General features: G+C 35.2%; 2 protein-coding genes across 2 annotated transcripts; one reads left to right on the forward strand and one right to left on the reverse strand.

The window, feature by feature from the left end:
* LOC109839725 (early endosome antigen 1) lies at positions 2242 to 6066 on the forward strand. Its single transcript, XM_020408235.1, has 8 exons — positions 2242 to 2553; positions 2650 to 2739; positions 3183 to 3242; positions 3839 to 3878; positions 3988 to 4081; positions 4912 to 4971; positions 5056 to 5147; positions 5650 to 6066. Exons 1-8 carry the CDS (start codon positions 2441 to 2443, stop codon positions 5731 to 5733), a joined length of 633 nt encoding a protein of 210 aa, XP_020263824.1. The 5' UTR covers positions 2242 to 2440; the 3' UTR covers positions 5734 to 6066.
* On the reverse strand, positions 12024 to 19942 carry LOC109838155 (magnesium transporter MRS2-F-like). The gene is made up of 6 exons (XM_020406620.1): positions 19688 to 19942; positions 18822 to 19094; positions 17181 to 17309; positions 16762 to 16907; positions 16635 to 16662; positions 12024 to 12481 (listed from the first exon to the last, which is right to left on the reverse strand). Exons 1-6 carry the CDS (start codon positions 19916 to 19918, stop codon positions 12203 to 12205), a joined length of 1086 nt encoding a protein of 361 aa, XP_020262209.1. The 5' UTR covers positions 19919 to 19942; the 3' UTR covers positions 12024 to 12202.

Genomic DNA, 19951 nt, shown 5'->3' on the forward strand with positions numbered 1-19951 from the left:
TATCATGCGAAAGGACTTGTCACTTGTTAAAGTTTCGTGATAATTATAAGAGAGGCTGATTATGTCATTCATATGCATTTTATCAATCTCTAGTTCACAAGTTAGCATTAAATCATTGCGATAGCATTTCCATAGAAATCTCTTCCATCTTTAGTGTCATCCCAAGCACTTCGTTTCTTAGAAATAGAAGTCAAATGGTTGGAAGGAGAGGAAGAGAGAAATAAATAAAAAAAATTATAACATACAAAATGAGTAATTAATTAGAAGGTAAAAAAGCCAAAGCTTTAGAAGATATCACTTTAGTAATTAGGGCTTATTTATAATAAAAATATAACATTTATTTTGGATGCATGTAAATATGCTGGTTGTAGTATTTATTTAATGTTTTTTCTGAAATCATGGTAAGAAAGCTTATTTTGTACTTTTAAAAGTTTATTTTGTACTTTTTATTGTAACATCAAAATGATAATACAATTTGCCTAATGCATTCCTAATCGTGCCCCTATTTCATGATATTAACATCATAGATTTTTTTTGATACAATGTGTTTTCAAATTATACCGTGAAATACGTTTAGGGGGTTGAATTTTAAAAATATTTAATCTAATGAGATTTTAAAATACATTTGTTCATTTTAGTCTTTTTATAATACATTTTAAAATTTGAGTGATCCCAAATTGATTGTACCAAATTATCTCATTTCTACAATAATCAAGTTTCAAAACATACATTTAGGGGGTTGAATTTTAAAAATATTTAATCTAATGAGATTTTAAAATACATTTGTTTATTTTAGTCTTTTTATAATACATTTTAAAATTTGAGTGATCCCAAATTGATTGTACCAATTTAAATTGTACCAAATTGTCTCATTTCTACAATAATCAAGTTTCAAAACATATTTTTAAAATTCTAATTGAATTATAGAGGAACATACCATGTTAACACGTGCTTGAGCAAATTTGATCCTTGAAAGAAGTTGACATCATGTGCTTTGTTAAATTTTCTATTCTAATCCAAGTGGAGTTCTAGTTGACCTTTTCTTTTGTAATTGTATGGTTTGATTTAGTAAGTATTATGGTGAGTGGAAGAAAATGTATGAGCTAATTTACACTCAAGAGATGAAAGAGAAATTATATAAAAATAAAAAGGGTTGTTTGTAGTTAATTGGTTCATAGTTTATGCATTGATTCAAATTGAATTTTAAAAGTCTAAACTCTACATCTTGTTATTATAATTATTTGATTAACTTTGTCTTATACTATTTTGTGACTAATTGAGAAGAAATTCATAGTCTTGAGTTGAAATTTTTGACTAATTATCAGTCAGTGTTCAAAAGACCCAAAGCAATAAAGAATAAAGTACATCATTCTCTAATTTTATATTATGTAGTTTCTACAAAACTCTGGTCCTCCCATGGTTTAAACTTTGATGTCCCTCCAATACAGTTGTTTCAACTTCTTAGAGAGAAGAGTTGCAAGCCCCCCCGACATGCAACTAAGATAGACCGAAAAGTGAACATTGACATTCTAAAATTCTAAATATAGACATAACCATTTGTATGTAGTATTAGATTATAAACTATTGATAATGATTTTATTCTTGACCAAATATTCTTAGGGAGAGTAGGAGGTGCATTTAATAAAGAGTTATGGATAATTATTTAAAGATTAATTATAATCAATGGTATAATTGTGAATTATCAAAATTTAAAAGGGTAAAATAGGAAATTAAAAGTTTTGACATGGGTATTCTCTTTTATAAATAGTATAGATATAGATATGTATACTTATATTAAATTATTGTCTCATATAATCTATTGTGGGCCTTCCTTAATCGCACACATTGCATTGCATTTTGTTCATATGCATTTAAGGGTCGTGCAACTATGCCCCCAAAGACTTTCAAAGGACTAAATCCCCAATACCTTTTGCATAAAACTCTCTGTCTTCAATGCAAATTACACTAAACCCCCAAAAAACTTTCAAAATGCTTTTCTATGTTGTTTTTGGGCTCAAATGTATGGGGGTTATCTACAAAATGTGGAAACTTGGTGGGGGATCTCTGCAATTTCAAAAGTAACTGGGAGTTTATTATGATTTTGAAAATGTTTTGCAGATTTAATGCAAAAAGCTAAAAGTTCCCAAGGGTTTAGTGTAATTTACCCACATATTTAAACCCCTTTTCTTAGAATATGCCAAAACGCCCCCTCGAAACTCTATAAAGGGAGTCATCTCCAAAAGAAGGAGAGGGGGTAAAATCGTACACCAGCCATAAAAGGATCTTATAAGAACACAGCAAGAGCGGCACTAGCTACTCTCATTCGAATCTTCGTCCAGTTCCCGCGCTATTTCCCTCAATTTCATCTCTTTCTCTCTCTGATCTCCGACGAGCTAGGGTTTCGAATTTTACAATCTCGGCCGTTTCACTTCAATTCTCGATGTCTTCATCGAAAGCAAGCGCTAAGAGGAGGGCGAAGGGCGCGGAGTCGCTCAGATCGGAGAAGAAAAGGCGGATCGAGGACGATCTCGAGGACGATCCGGATCTTTCAAGGTCTAATCTCGATTCTCTTCCTTAGATCTTTAATTTCTTTTAAAGGTTTTTACTCGTTGTTATGGCATAATCGGTCTTAATTGATGGTGATTACAGTGATATCAAAGGAATTATGATGGCGCTGCAGAGCATCAAGGAGAAGACGAAGAAAGAAGAGCAGCAGAAGAGTGAGGAGACGATTTCGAGGTAATTTCTACTCTTTTTGTGTTTAGATCTGAGGCGATCTTGAAGAGATCGTAGTTCGATTTGAGATTTTACTGATTTTACTTTTTGTTGATGTGTTTGTGCTTCTGATTGCTTGTGACCTGAGATTTTAGGGTTTGAGATTGATAAATTAGCTCGAATTCTTTTCTTTTAAGATCTAAAGCAAGACTGTGAAGCTTCAGCGAGGTTCTGGTCTCGATTCAACCAGTTCTATTTATCACATTCATTTTTTTCTATTTTAATTTAATTTGAGAATTTATACTCGAAATTTAGTGATTTCCATAATTGGAAAGAATGAAATTAGTATGGGAACTGCTGATCTGCTCTCAAACACTATTTTTGGTTCAGAATTGATTTTCCTTTTTTGCAAGTTTTGGAAAATTTTGATGCTAATATTTCTTTTTTCCCCCCTTTTTTCCCGGCAGTGTGACATCAGATATTCGGTCTATGTTGGAGGTTGTCAAGACAAAAATTGAGAAGGAAAGGTAAGAGGTTTTCCATCCTACTATTTGATCATTGACTGGTCTATTGCGTAGTATAGTGAAAATGGCCGCTTTCTTTACATTTTTAGGAGATCGGCAATTACATTTAGAATGATGGATAGACTATATTATTTGTGTCATTAAAACTTGAGAGGAGAAAGTTTCTTGTATATTACATTTATGTTGGTAGCATCAACTTGTTAATTTCATCGTCTCCTCCATCATATCTTTCCTTACATTATATCATCGTCTCCTCCATCGTACCTTTCCTTACATTATTTTCAATCACATGAATTTGAAAGAAAACAGAACACTAGGAACAAGAATATCTTGTTAAAGCTTCTATAGATTGTAATGAGGTATAATAGATTAGTAGCGCTGGGTAGATAGCATAAACATTTGTATATAAGGCAGGCCCTTGCTGTTGATTTTCTGTTTCCTTGAAAATTTTGAATTTTCTGGCCCCAGTCAGTTGTATGAAGAGCTTTGGTTTTCTTTTTTCTTTTTTCCAATTCTGTTGTACCTATTCCTGAGTGTCTATTATTAATCTAATCTAAGAATCACTCTTGATGCATTCATGTGCCTTCTTCTATTGACAGGCAGACTTTTCTGAAGGCCCTTTCAAAAAGCGCCAAAGAGGTGTTCTGACATGATATATTGAACTTTAAAATAGATTGCACAAATTTATTCTTAAGAATTGTCTAATCTGCAATTCTTTTTTGGTTCTATAACCTGCAAAAAATTGCAGTGTGAGAGTACTTTGAAGAACGAGTATTCCAAGTTTCAAGCAGCTTATGAGAGATTCTCAAAGGACAAAGCAGCACATCTGCAAACTGCTAAAGGTACTTGTCATTCTTTTGTGCTGGCTTTTGTTATCATCTTAGGCATTCTTTGCAACTGTAATGCTTGGCGATAATGTCCTGGATTACTTGATTGACATGTAGGCTTCTGGTTCATAAATGAAAGCCTATTGGAATAAAAATGCAAAAAAATATGCTCAGGTCCCTAGATGCCATACATTTTTTTTTCAGTAAAATTGCCAGATGAGAACTAAAATTCTATATATCATATGCAGGGAAGTGAGAACATTAGCATAATTATCTGATATGTTATCATATCTTCAGTGCATGATTGACACGTCCAACTCACTCGTACTTAAACTTTGCAACATTAATTGACTACTAAGAAGATAAGTGAGTTCATGATTGCTATCTGGCAGATGCCATATACAAAATTTGCTGGTTCTCTCGAAACTTCCAAAATTTTCTGTCTGACGAAAAACTTCTATAAGCTCTACAGTGAAGATCTTAAATGCTTTTGTAAGATAAATAACCTGATTCTTATGTGATTTAACAGCTGATTAGGTTCCCTAATCATCATTACCGATATGCATGCGAGCTTAGATCTACTAAATATAGTAGAAACTGTATGCATGAATGTGACTTGATCCAGTGTTTTTTAGGAACAGTCCTGCTAACCTGTAACTTCTCAGAATTAACACTGTAAAATATTAAGTTTTCATTCTGCAGTGACCTTAGAGAATTCCAGTGCTTATTGCATTATTTACTTTACATTATGAGTCAGGAAGCAAATTAAGAATGCCCCATTGGAAATCCTTGTTTTAAGAAATAGTTATTTGCCTTTGAAGGTTTTGATTTTTAGCATTTTTCAGATGTCTTTTCCAAGTATGAAGAGGAGAAGGAAAAGTTATTTCACCGCTATGACCAGCAAAGTAAGAATTTTGATCCCCTTGTCATCCTAGCTAGAATTCATCACTCGTATAAGATGCTGATCTGTCTTTTTCGTTGGTTTCCAGGGAAGAAAGAGAAGGCTGCACTCTCTGAAATTGAGAAGACGTGTGCAGATAAGATTGCTAATGCAGAGGAAACTCTGAAAAAGAAGAAGCAGGTATCTTCCTCACATAGAAGTTTAAGTTGAGTAGTTTGTCAATTGATTTCTTTTACCGCTTGGATTTCTATTTTCATTCTTAATACGAGGGGAATATTTGGGCCACAATTGATAGTACTATGCCATTCTTTATGCTGAGCGTTAAATTAACATACTGATGTTTTTCTAAATCGAAGATAATTTTATCCGATAATCGGTTTAATTTGCTACAATGCAGGGGTAATGAGGATTTTGGATGCACATCTTTCTAAGACTTTTTTTTTTCCTCTCTCATTTTTACTTTCTAGTTCATAAGTTTCTTGTTGGTCATTGTTTCATCATATGAACATTTAAATCTATCCACATTGCATTTGAGAAAGAATATATAAACACCTAATGGCGAACTTTATTCCCTTTTGGATTTTTCATTTAAAAGTTTTATTAATCTCCTTTTCCTTTTCGTTTCTGGTAAGTTTCATTAATCCTACTAATGCTCTGCTGTATTTTTAACTTGTAATTGCAGGACAACAAAAACTTCAGCTTCTTGCGTAAATCTCTGGGTTCAATTTTTGAGGGCTCTGATGATGATTTTGATCATGATGATTGAGGCTTCATTTTTCCTTTGCTGCAGTATCTTTCCCTTCCTTTACTTGCAAATTGCATAAGTCATAGTTTCTTGCATCCTTTTGTAACTAGCAACTTGATTTCCTCTGTGCATCAAGCATCGGCGGCACATTTACACTTCTCGTTCTATTGGTCCCCGAGATAATGCTTCTTAGGCTCATAGCTTTGATTGCTACGCTCTGCTTCTATATCTAAAGTTTCAGCGCAGATCGTTTTATTTCTGATAAATTGTAGTAGAACTCAATGGTTTTGAGCATCTTATATCTTGTATATGATCAATATATCTATGTGTTCTGCTATATGTAGCCCCCTTTACAGAACCCTACTTCCACACTAGATTTTGTTTGCAAGTGTTATATACTCGATATAAAAAAAGTTGATTTGTCATCCTAATAACAATACTGCTGAGGGTTTGTTGAGCTGCTTGTGAATTAATAGCCTGAAACATCGACGAGCAGAATCCCTGCAAAAATTAGAAACCCCAATGTCTTGGCTTTCTCAGATTTTCTTTGCAAGCGTTACGCTGGTAGGACACGAGGAGAGAAGCAAAAGCTTCTTCCTCAATTTAAGCACCAAGATTAACAAACGGGTCCATAAAGAATTAGAATAGTGTTGCGGATAGTCGTCGCTGTTTGGCTCAGAAGCCTGTTCAACCAGTCCTCGTTCTTCCTTCACAGTGCACCACCAAGGACCAAAAGGAGAGCTCGCAGATCTCCTTCACCAGTTACTCACAAAGGGGATCGCACAAAGGGGTTGAGAGCACAAAGCTCACAGGAGCACAAACTCGCAGAAAAGGGGGAGATCGCACACAGCAGAGGGAAGCTCAAGCTCAGATCTTCTCCTCACTGTCTCTTCTTCCTCTTCATCCCTCTCAACTCTCTCTTTATCATGGGTTCATCCGACAGGAAGAGATGGGCTAGAGAAGAAAAACGGAGGGAGCCGACCTATGGATGGGCTAGGGCATGGAAAATGGGAGCCGGCATCAGAGAGAGAACGAAGGAAATAAAGTCAGCAGCAGAAGACAAAGGGTGAAAAAATGGGAACTGGGCCTAGTAGCATGGGCCAGTATATTTGGGCCAACTAAAATATCAACAATCTCCACCTTTGGCCCAAGGTAGTGCACAGAGAAACAACACGGAACTGCAGGACTCATCATCGCCAAATTATTACTTGTATGATCACAAAGAAGATACAAGCAATGGTAGAGAATACACAAAGTAAACTCTAGATCACAAAGATCGGGGTAAGATCACCAAGCATACCAAGTCCACAAAGGACCGAACTCTACCAAACGGTCATCGAGTTCAAAGGGGAAAAAATCACAAAGCTACTAACAAGCACAAAGCAAGTTAATAGGCCACAAAGCAAAGGGAGAAAATTACCCAAGCACAAAGCAAAAAACACAAAGCAGGTTAATAGGCCACAAAGGCAACACACAAAGCAAAGGAAAATTACCCAAAATCAAAATTCAAGATTCTTTGACACGATATAAATTTTTCAGCAGGCAAACACTTAGTACCCATGTCAGCAGGATTAAATTCTGAGGGAATTTTCTCTAACTTGACAATACCCTTTTCAACTATATCCCGAATGTAATGAAATCTAACATCAATATGTTTAGTTCTATCATGAAAAACAGGATTTTTGCAAAGTTGAATAGCAGATTGACTATCAGAAAATACAACCACATTTTTATCAAGAAAACCAATTTCAGATATAAGGCCCCTAAGCCAAATAGCTTCTTTAAAAGCTTCAGTGGCAGCAACATACTCAGATTCAGTAGTAGATAAAGCAACAATGGGTTGTAATTGGGATTTCCAACTTATGCAAGAGCCACACAAAGTAAACACATAGGAAGTGGTAGATTTTCTATTATCCCTATCATTTGCATAATTAGAATCTACATAGCCAGCAAGTTTGACACCTTCAGAACACTTAGAAAAGGTTAATCCTACATCCACAGAGGATTTCAAATATCTTAAAAGCCACTTCAAGGCATTCCAATGAGGCATACCAGGGTTTGACATATATCTACTCAAGCAACTAACCGCATATGCAATGTCAGGCCTAGTACTAACCATGAGATACATGACAGATCCTATAGCATTCGAATATGGCACCTTCTTCATATCATTTATTTCAGTTTCAGTATTGGGAGATTGATCCTTACTTAACACAAAATGGGAAGCAAGAGGCACATTCACAGATTTGGCATTAGACATAGCAAATTTACTCAAAATTTTTTCAACATATGAACTTTGGTTTAAAACTAGAGTAGATTTGTTTTTGTCCCTAATAATATTCATGCCTAGGATTCTTTTAGCATCACCTAAGTCTTTCATGTCAAAATTTTCACAAAGACAATTTTGAACATGCTCAATAGACTTCAAACAAGGACTAACAATCAACATGTCATCCACATAAATTACAAGAAATACAGGCACAGAGTCTATATTCTTATAATACAGGCAATGATCAGCAGAACTCCTTTTAAACTTTAAAGATTGCATGCATTTATCAAATCTAATATTCCATTGCCTAGGTGATTGTTTTAAACCATACAAAGCCTTTTTTAACAAACACACATGATCAGGCAATTTAGGGTCCACAAAGCCCTCAGGTTGGTGCATATAAATATTTTTATCAAGATCACCATGCAAGAAAGCAGTAGTTACATCCATTTGTTTTAATTCCCAATTAAAATGAGCAACTAAAGCAAGCATAATTCTAACAGTAGTGAATTTGACAACAGGAGCAAAAATTTCAGCATAATCAATTCCCTCCTTTTGAGTAAATCCCTTAGCTACTAACCTAGCCTTAAACCTAACACTTTCAGATTCTTGTTTCACCTTAAACAGCCACTTACAGTCCACTACAGAACAACTAGCAGGTTTAGGAACAAGTTTCCATGTTTGGTTAATTTTTAGGGATTCCATCTCACTCTTCATAGCACTAATCCATTCTTCAGAATATTTTGACCTTAATGCTTCTTTATAAGTCTTAGGTTCATTGCACTCAAGGGATTCAAACACATTAAAGGCAAACTCAGACATATTACAATCAATCAAATTGCAATCTCTATATCTTTCAGGTTTCCTAATGGTTCTTTTATTTCTATCCCTAGTGAGTTGATAATCATTCAAATCATGCATGTTATCTATTTCCTGCATATCATGCTCCACCTCATTTGGAATAATCTCATCTTGATTTTCAATAATTATATCATTCAATTTTTCTTCAGGAAATGATTTGGGTTGATTAATAATAGGCTTTTGCTCCACCTCATTTGGAGCATCATTTTCAGGAATAGGAACATGTAAAGGTAAACAAGGAAATTCATTTTCATTAAAGACAACGTCTCTGCTTATCACTACCTTAAACCCCGGTTCACTCTTATTCCAAAGCCTATAACCTTTTACCCCTTCAGGATATCCTAAGAAAACACATTTCTTAGATCTAGGTTCTAACTTATCAATCTTTTGATGCACATAGCCAGCACTCCCGAAAATTCTCAAATTATTTAAATCAAGAGGTTTGCCCGTGAACACAAATTCAGGGCATTTCCCTCCTAAGGGAACAGAAGGAGACCTATTAATCAAATAGGCCGCAGTACAAACAGCTTCTCCCCAGAACTTCTTGGAGAGCCCAGATGTGGCCAACATAGCCCTCACCCTCTCTAAGAGAGTTCTATTCATCCTTTCAGCAACCCCATTAATCAAGCACAGGTTCAGCATGACAAATATACAAATTGTTTTGTTTTTCAGCAGTAAAAACAACAAGAGACCCTTTTTGAATTTTCATAACCCCTTTACCCCATTTTCCCTCCAAACCATCATTTTCTAGAGATGCACAAGAAATCAAGTTATAACGTAAATCAGGAACATGCCTAACATCCTTCAAAGTAAACACAGAACCAGAGGAAAACCTAAGGCATACATCACCAGTTCCTAAAACATTGCATTTCTTTTCATTTGCCATTGACACAAAGCCATTCTCTATTTTCTTGTAGTTTGAAAACAAGGTTTTAAAAGGAGTCATATGAAAAGTACAACCAGAGTCTACTAACCAATCTGATTTACACAAAGGATCAGATAACACAGAGTTCAAATATGCATAATCACACAGATTATTAATCATGAAAATCTCACCCATTTTGCCCTCACAGACAGCCATATTAGCATGTTCATTTTGCTGATTTTTCTTAGGCTTAGGACAATCTTTAATAAAGTGACCAGTTTCATGACAATTATAGCATTTTTTAGCTTTAAACCTGGACTTAGATCTACCTCTTCCATTTTCAAATTTTTTCTTACTTGATTCCCCATTACTAGCATTCTTTTGGTAATTAGACCTATTCTGAGGCCTACCCCTCACATGCATAACCTCACCAGAATTTTTATTTCCCCCAGAATGTTTTAAATCTAATTCCTTACTCTTAAGACCATTGACCACAACATCAAGGGTAACCTCATCTCTACCATATTTAATAGCAGATTTCACATCACTATATGAGTCAGGAATAGCATTTAGAAGGGCAATAGGAGTATAATCATCTATATGTTTATCACCAGTTAACTTAATATCTGAAATAAGTTTTGTGAAAACATCTAGGTTCTCCTCAATGTCCTTAGACATATCCAATCTAAATTTGAAAAAATTTTCAAGCAAAAACATTTTACTGGGCAAAGAGGTTTCAGTATAGAGTTCTTCAAGTTTATCCCAAAGAGTTTTAGCACAGTCCAAAATTCCAACTTTTCTAATCACAGAGTCAGATAAGTTCAAATAAATTGTGGAACAAGCATTTTCGTTCATTTCCGCCTGTTTATTTTCAGTGTCAGAGGTTAAATAAGTCTGACCAACAGCCCTAACGGACTTCTGTTGAATTAAGATGCATTTTATTTTTTGTTTCCAAATGCTAAAATCAGATTTTTCCGTTGAACGGAGCCATACCATATTGGATCATACTATATTGATTAGCAGCAGACATTTTTTCACACAGAAAAAACAAACAGCAACAACAAAAAAAATGAACAAATCTGATTTCGGTAATTATCCGGCTCAAAAAACGTGTGAAGCAACTAGCACGAACAAATGAGAAGAACGATGAACACAGAGTTCTTGTTTCACTCTCTTTGGTCTTTCACACGAGCACAAACAATAACAAAAAATACAGAATTTTTTACTGTAAATTTTCAACAAGGTCAGAGCACCACAGCGGAAAGAAAAAAAAAACACAGGCAAGAAAAAAAAAATTCTGTCAATTCTCCTGAGCGAAAACAGATTTCGAAGGAAAAAAGAAAATGGTAACAGTTGGGTTTTCCGATGATATACCAGAGCGAAACCCTAGGAGAGGGTCTCGACCTTACCCACGCCCTTGCGGCGGTCCGGCGGCTGTCCGGCGGCTGTCCGGCGGCTGTCCGGGGCTTCCATGCGTCGGCGACGACTCCACCACGCTCTGATACCACTGTAGAGGATCGTCGTCGCTTGTTTGGCTCAGAAACCTGCCGAAATCAGTCCTGTTCTTCCTTCACAGTGCACCACCAAGAACACAAAGGGAGAGTTCACTGATCTCCTCTGATTTCACTCACAAAGAGGAAAGGGATTGCACAAAGGGGTGAGAGCACAAAGCTCACAGGAGGGGGATCGCACAAAGCTCACAGAAGGGAGATCGCACAAAGCTAGAGGAGGGCTCAAGCTCAGCTTTTCCACTCTGTCTTCTTCTTCCTCTTCATCCCTCTCAACTCTCTCTTTATCATGGGTTCATCCGACAGGAAGAGATGGGCTAGAGAAGAAAAACGGAGGGAGCCGACCTATGGATGGGCTAGGGCATGGAAAATGGGAGCCGGCATCAGAGAGAGAACGAAGGAAATAAAGTCAGCAGCAGAAGACAAAGGGTGAAAAAATGGGAACTGGGCCTAGTAGCATGGGCCAGTATATTTGGGCCAACTAAAATATCAACAAATAGTGAACTCCCCTTCCCATTCTGCAATCATATATATTTTTAGTCTTTCATTGTAGTTTCATTAGCATATCACAAGGTTTAAAAAAAACATCTCCGATTCCACCAGCAGCAAGTTTATAAGAAGGCATTTTTTTTCCTTATTTCTTTTTGAGTTTAGACACAATAGTTTTTTTTTCCTATGATTCATTTTTGAAGATACTCTATCAAAACTACGCAGAACATCAAAAATTCATATCCTCAACTAACTAGCATTAACATACAAATAAATTTCACTAAAAGAAAATTCGTGTAAAAACTAGAGTAATGTGCTAATAGCTTCATTTGAAAACTTCCCCATAATCTATCATCTACAAGGTCTAAAGCTGCTTTCCATAAAATGTTATTTTCTTTATGTTTCTTCATTTGGTTGTCAGATCATCCTCAATCTCAGATAACCAAATAAATAAATAAAGAAATAAATAAATAAATAAAAGCGTTCCTCGCACTATCATCATTGTAGAAAGCCACTCTTCTTACCCCATCCCATAGCAATGATATAGAGACCTACACAACCTCCGACGGTACCAAAAGTAGTTTGCCAGAATTTGATATTAGGTGCATCGTAGAGGCTGATCGAGATGTTCATTCCGAATAGACTCACCACCACGATGCCTGCGGTGAGTACCAGTGTCGCTGTGCTCAACATCACTCCCATCTGCAGCAGTTGGTTCTGCTTGTCATCAAGCATGATGTTGATGTAGTCCTCGGTGTCATCTACGTACTCCCTGAGCTGTATGCATGCACAAAGGTATGAGATGTATTTAGTAATGTTTGCAAAAAATTGTACAAGTTAATTACAAATACATCCCCGATTTTGCATTTTCTTGAAAACCCAAAAACAGTAGCAAATTATCCTCTTCATGGTAATCACTAATAAATCATCTTTTAGTCTTCCTAATTGGACAAGCTATGTCACGCCCCGAAATTGCAGCGGAAATTTATAAATACGGATTACGCGACAGCGGCGACCCATGCATAAGACAAGTCACATGCACAAGTCAAGCCTGACACTGCTTTTCTAATGAAAATATATAAACCTACTGACAATAGAAATTTAGAGCAACTATATATGTGTGAGAGAAAAATAGGTATGTTTGGTACCAAGCACAAATTTTATGATGGGTAGTGAGGTGTCTCATTCTCATCCACTCATTCTAATTCTCAACCGCTCCTCAACCCATGTGAATGTGGGCTCTGATTTCAATAACTGAAGGGGAATATGTCACCTTACTACCAAGCACAAAAACTTGTGCTTGGTAATAAGTATACTCATTTCTCTCTCTCTCTCTCTTTCTCTCTCTCTCTCTCTCTCTCTCTCTCTATATATATATATATATATATATATATATATAATATATGAGAAAATAAATGGCCGCTATGTTTGATACAAGGCACAAGAAAATAATGCTTAGGATAGTTGACGGTGTCACATTCCCTCCACTCATGAATCGGGCGCTACACTCACATGTAGTTGGGGGGGTTTGTTGGGAATGATCAATGAGTGGATGATGAATTGATGACCCTCATACTACAGCACCAAATTAGTGATCTAGGTACCAAAGCAATACTTCATTTCTCATCTTCTCATCTCTCTCTCTCTATAATATATATATATATAATATACTTATATATATATATATATATAATATATATATATTATTCTCTCTCTCTCTCATCTCTCTCTCTCTATATTATATATATATATTATATATATATAATATATATATATAGTTATATAATATATAATTATATATATATATAGAAATAAAAGGTAGTGCTTGGTAGTGAGGTGGTATTAATCTCTTCAACTATTCAAATAGTTACATATTCCACTGTACTCCTCAACCTCATGTGACATGTGGTCTTCCATTGAACCAGTAGAGCGGGATTGTGCCACTTCCTCCCAAGCACAAATTTGTGTTGGTACCAAAGTCATACCTCCATTTTTCCTCACATATAATATATATATTATATATATTATTATATATATATATATAATATATATATATATTATATATGCTCTGAATTTCTATCACAGCAGGTTTATATATTTTTATTAGAAAGTGTGTGATATGAAGTGTCAGGCTGACTCGTGCGCGAGAATTGTCTTGTACATGAGTCACTGTGTCGCGTAAACTTGTTTGATAAAATGATATATGAGAAAAAATGGGTTATGTTTGATACAAGCGCACGAAAATAATGCTTGGATAGTGAGCGTGTCACATATCCCCTCCACTCATTGAAATCGAGGACCTTACACTCACATGATGTTGGGGAGTGTTGGGATGATCACATGAGTGGATGAGAATGAGACACCTCACTATCAAGCACCAAATTGTGATTAGGTGACCAAGCAATACTCATTTCTCTCTCTCTCTCTCTTCTGCTATAATATATATATATATAATATACTATATATATTATATATAATATATATATATATATATTTATTCTCTCTCTCTCTCATCTTCTCTCTCTCTATATATATATATATATGATATAATATATATATATATATATTATATAACTATATATATAGTATATACTATATTATATAGAAATAAAAGGTAAGTTGGCTTGTGTAGGTGGTATAATCTCTTTGCACTCATTCAAATAGTTACATATTTCCTATGTACTCCTCAACCCTGTTGAATGTGTCTTCATATTGAACGATGTAGAGGGGATTGTGCATTCACTCCCAAGCACAAAATTTGTGTTGGTACCAAAGCAACTCATATTTCTATCACATATATATATATATTATATATAATATATATATATATATATATATATATAATATTATATATATATGCTTCTGAATTTCTATCATCGCAGGTTTTATATAATTTTTATTTTAGAAAAGCTGTTGTGATATGAAGTGTCAGGCTTGATCGTGCCGCGAGAATTGTCTTGTACATGAGTCACTGTTGTCGCGTAAACTTGTTTGTATATAAATTTCGTTGTAATTTCGGGGCGTGACAAGCAACTATCAAAATTTGAGAATCAATGCTGAAAGCCAATGTAGGAAACCAGCACCAAAAGCACATATTTTCAAATTGATAATCTAAAAGGCTACATCACGAAGCAACACCAACTCAGTATTCTTTAGGTGTTCCATTTATATTCGTAGAAATCAATGTACTTTTGAACCTTTCTTCTATCCAATTTAAGCTTCTGGTCCCTGCTCTGAAATCCTTCCCTTTCCATATACCGACTACCAAGCACCTTTTAGTTTACCACCCATAGCAGACGCGCATAGGTCCTCAAAAAAAAATAGCATAGCTTTATTCTTAATTATATATATATATATATATATATATGGTATATATACTTATATATTCAAGAAAAACTTATGTCACTTTAAGTGACGATCCACCAAACTTCTTACATTTTAGATATTTCCTACGGATGCCTGCATGATACTTGAAGTGACTTTTTAATACATATATGAGTGGATATAAAGTTGTGGAAAATGGCTCTTTGTCAACTTAGTTACTAGTTCTCAAATATATAATATAGTATATATATATATATATATATATAATATATATATATTATATATATATAATAATATATATATATATTATTTATATATATTATCATATATATAAATATATATACTAAAACAGACACGCACAGCACGGATGGAAATGATTTTATATTTATTCTTAAGTTCTCCCCAGAAATAGACCTGAATATTTCCTTATAGAACATAGAAAAAACTAAAACAGAGTAATAATATCTCAAATTATAAGAACGAAAGCACAACATACATTATTGAGAAGTTTTATTTAGGGTTGCCATTCTACTGCACGAAGTAAGCTTCCAAAAGCATGCTCCAACTCATTTGTGTTGAGTTTTTAAAGCCACATAAGCTTCACGGCTGCTCTCTGTCTCACATCTAATAATCTTCCTCCCTGACCACAACGGGTAATCAATGGCGCGACTAATGGAATAGTATCAGATCTACGTTAATGAGGATTACAAAACGGAGCACCAATTATGTCCAAAAGTATAATACACGAATGCACCCACACAAAAAAAAAAAGAAAAAAGAAAAAAAACATGTTCCTTATGTTTCATGCTTGATGCCCCTCCCCTTTGAAATTCTGAATGCTACAGAACATTACTCAGATTCTATAAATCTCGGAAAAATAATAATATGGCCCAATTTTCATGACCAAATGCCAATCTGGCATAAAAAATTTCTGAATTGTTGGCAATTAATCTTACTAAGAAAGAAAGTGCATTTCTACAAAACACAAACCTATAATACCAGTTGGTGGATCCGCATAGTAGGTAAAAAAACAATAACAATAAGTATAATAATAATAATAAAGTGTTGTTTGAGGATGAATACAAAGTTATCAAATTAAAGTGTAGGCGAAGTGGAACTCAAAGGCTCTGACAGAAAGAGGCCTGGCAGTAGACTAGGGAAGAGTCTAAAGAGTATGTTGTTTGAGGAAGCTTCACAGTCATATCAACAAGTTTCTTTTATCCAATAAATACGCTTTTTAAGTATGTAAACTCGGATTTGCTATTATCTTGAGAGATCCAACACTGATGAGATGGCACGTGAATCTGTGATCATCCTGTAGTGAAGTGTCGAAGAAAGATAACGCTGATGTATCACCATTTAAAGGACGGTTAGCGGAGTGAAATTTAAGATCTTAGTAATATCTTCAATGCCTTGAAACTACAACTGGGGACTCGAATTGCTGCATCCCTCTCAGTGCATCTTTCAATATATTGTTAACCAATTCCGTGGAACACACTGTTTTATAAATAAAGGCATTGAACACTAGGAGAAAATAACTAATTTTATTGTCGTAACTGAACCCATGACCTCTTTTTTTTTAACTATTGATTCTGTGATACCATACTGGTAACTGCTTTATCCAAAAGAATAAGCTGACAGATAGTGCATCCACATAGAATTAAAGCCAAAAAAGTTCAAAAAGCTTCCCAATATTCCTTTTCTTCTATGATATAAACATGATACTCTCTTACCTATCATCATCCTGCTCAAGTTCCTCACCATCAATATTGACTTTTGCTGACCTTTCACCAACCAGCTGACGAGAAAGCTTCTCTGACAAGTACATCTCAGCCATATCCATATCATCATCCAACAGATGCTCAAGTTCATCACTTACCTATTAGATGCAGAAAAGGCAATGAGTTTCAAAAAGTTAAACGAGCGGGAAAAAATAAAGGAAACTAAAAATGTATCTATATCAATAGTAGCTTTTAGCAGAAAAAAGAAAGTCTCAGATCATAAAAAAGGTTCTACAAAAGAGACGCTGTTTTACATTGCATGAATAAACATCTGATAAGTTAAATTGTGATTTACAGATCTAAATGATCATCCGGTTGACTATATGAAGTTAAGAGAAAAAAACATACAGAAAATATGGTAAACATCTCACCTTTTGGACACGGCCAGATATCGCAACCAAGCGACTCTTTAGTTGTCTGACACGCTCAAGGTTGAGTGTACTGAGTTTTGAAGTCAACTCATCTAAAGCGGGATAGGCCTCTTTCTCCAATGTTGATGTCTGGTATAAATGAACAAAGGGATACTTCAAAAATAATATGGAAAGAAATTGTACTGAAGATTTTCAATGAAGTTTCAATCTCTGGGAAATAGAAAGAAAATAAGTGCATATGGAACTAAATATGATAATGAAACCATCATAAACATCAAATGCTTCTTCAGGCTGGCTATGAAGTTAAAAGGACATCATATTATAATTAAAAAGGGTTAATTTCACTAAACACCCAATAAGTTTGAGCATCCGTCACCTTAACCCCAAGGAATTCTTTTTGAAACTCTCACTAAACCCCTAATAACTATGGGGATTCCAGAAAACCCCTAAGACTTTTTAATTTTTTTCACTTAACCCCAATGACTACTTTATGATGTTTACGTGATGTTCTCCATTTAGGAGGTCAAATTATGGGCTGAAATCATCATGGGGGTTAAGTGAAAAATAAATGTTTTGGGGAGTTTTTTGAAAATTCCCGAAGCAAGTTTACTGAGAGTTCCAATATTTTTGGGGGTTAAGTGTCAAATGCCCTAACTTATTGGAGCTTTAGTGAAATTTACCCTTAAAAAAAATTTCTACCAGCTATAGCTTTGATATCATGCCTTGATAAGTATGTTAAATTCCTGGCCAGAGAAACTATGAGCAATTGGTGTACCATAAAACCTCAATATTCAATCACTGATCAGGTACATTACCATTCAGTTTTGCAGTTTAGGCTGATATAAACAAGAAACAGCCTTCCGGGTTATCATAAAAAGGAAACATTTATGCAAAGAGGTAATAGATATACTCAATTTATAGGCATAAAAAGGAACAGAAGGAACACTGCTTGGCAAAGATGCTGAAATTATTTCAAGTAAATTATGAATCGCATAAGATTTATAATCGTTATGTGAATACTGGAATGCTCATGCATTCATAATTATGCCATGTCTTCATCTCTCCAAACTGGTTACAGTGAGACATACTAAAATATGTCAATTAACACTCTGTTCATTAGATTGACTCCATGAAGTAGCTGTACTTTTCGACAACCATGACAGATTTTAAGAAACTTAATTTTAGTTGTGAACAATGACATAATAAACTTTACAGACAGGAGATGCTCTTGATTCTAAAATGTCTATAAAATATTCTCAGCCACGTGACTTATATGAGCTGTAAGGAAATAACATATGTATACACTTGAGTAAAGACACATATTATCCTGCGATTTAACTGGAAGTTATGGTGAAATGGATCGGATACGGGTTGATGGTAGTAGATCTATATGTGATTGCATTTAGCAGATACAAATACAATTATAGATATCAAATAGTTATGCAAGATATATATCCATATTTTATCTCAGTTAAAGGGAGGTCTGAGATCATAGCAAGCACAGGAAAGATGCAGTTATTAGGCTAATTACCAACTGTAAAGGTGTTCAATGAAGCAAAAACATATTAACACACTAATGGGAAAGAGAGAGAAAAGTCCATGGAACAATGCACTGCTGTCTCAAATTAGCAAATGGCATACCTCAGATTCCAGGCACCTGCAAGCTGATTCAAGGCATACTTCAAGTGCTCTGAACTCAAAGGGCAACACTTTGGCGGCCCCGTCTTTTCGGGAACTGGATGCAGGAGCAGAACTCCCTTCTGGAATTTCACCACTTGGTACGTTGGGGAATGTAGCATGTGGCCTGGTAATCCCTGTTCCTTGTCTTCCTGCGACATGATGACTGGGAAACGAAGGCCAGGATGATGTAGCCTTAGACCTAGCCTCACTACTGACGTCACTGGATTCCATACCCTTCAGGTAGAAATATTATTAATATCGCCGATACACTATTTGGACCTAAATAGATGTAGGTAAACCATCACATGCTTAAACTGTAGGCAGCATAGTACATAAACACTGAACATGGGTGGTAAGTATACCGTATACTATACGCTTCAGCCAATATATATGTTTGCATTTAGTATGCTTTTCCTCTATAAACTAGGTATAGACATACACTTAAATGCTGATCATTTGTATTCGAAAATATAACTTCAGGTGCTACAAAGTTTGCAGTTTTCAAACATCTCCTCAAAAATGTTGGCAGTGCAAACAAATACTAAATGTTAACTGACTGATATACGTAAGTTTACCGGGAGGATAAAACTGTGATAATAACAATAAACTCAATTGCATATTTGTGGGAAAATATATTATATACTCGCAGGACTTATGATAGATTACATAAACCAAGCTACTCTTTTTAGGATAAACCATAAATCCTGTGAGATTTTGCCATCAAACTAGTGAGAAATACAAAAGATATAATCTTTTTTAATACTGCAATGGATTAATTGTGGAATTAAACAAGAACTCCAAAAAATAATAATAATAAAATCAATTACGTGGTGATGCGCGCCATCAGAGCTCGAAACCCTAACCCTCAGATCCTGAACAAAGGGCCCCACCATAGGATCCTTCGAGTTAGGTACCAGCACCTCGGCCGCGGTAACAATCGCCTTGATATGCTCGAGATTGATAACGATCGCCCTCTCTCTCCCCAGAATCGTCGAAGGATAAGAAAGCAGGGGGTCGAGCACGCGCATGTCACGCGCGGGGAGCCCCGTCCTCTTCATGATCGAGTGCTTGCCGACCTCCTCCAGGTACGA

The sequence above is a fragment of the Asparagus officinalis genome, chromosome 4 (assembly GCF_001876935.1).
Source record: "Asparagus officinalis chromosome 4, Aspof.V1, whole genome shotgun sequence".
In the NCBI taxonomy this organism is placed as follows: Eukaryota; Viridiplantae; Streptophyta; class Magnoliopsida; order Asparagales; family Asparagaceae; genus Asparagus; species Asparagus officinalis.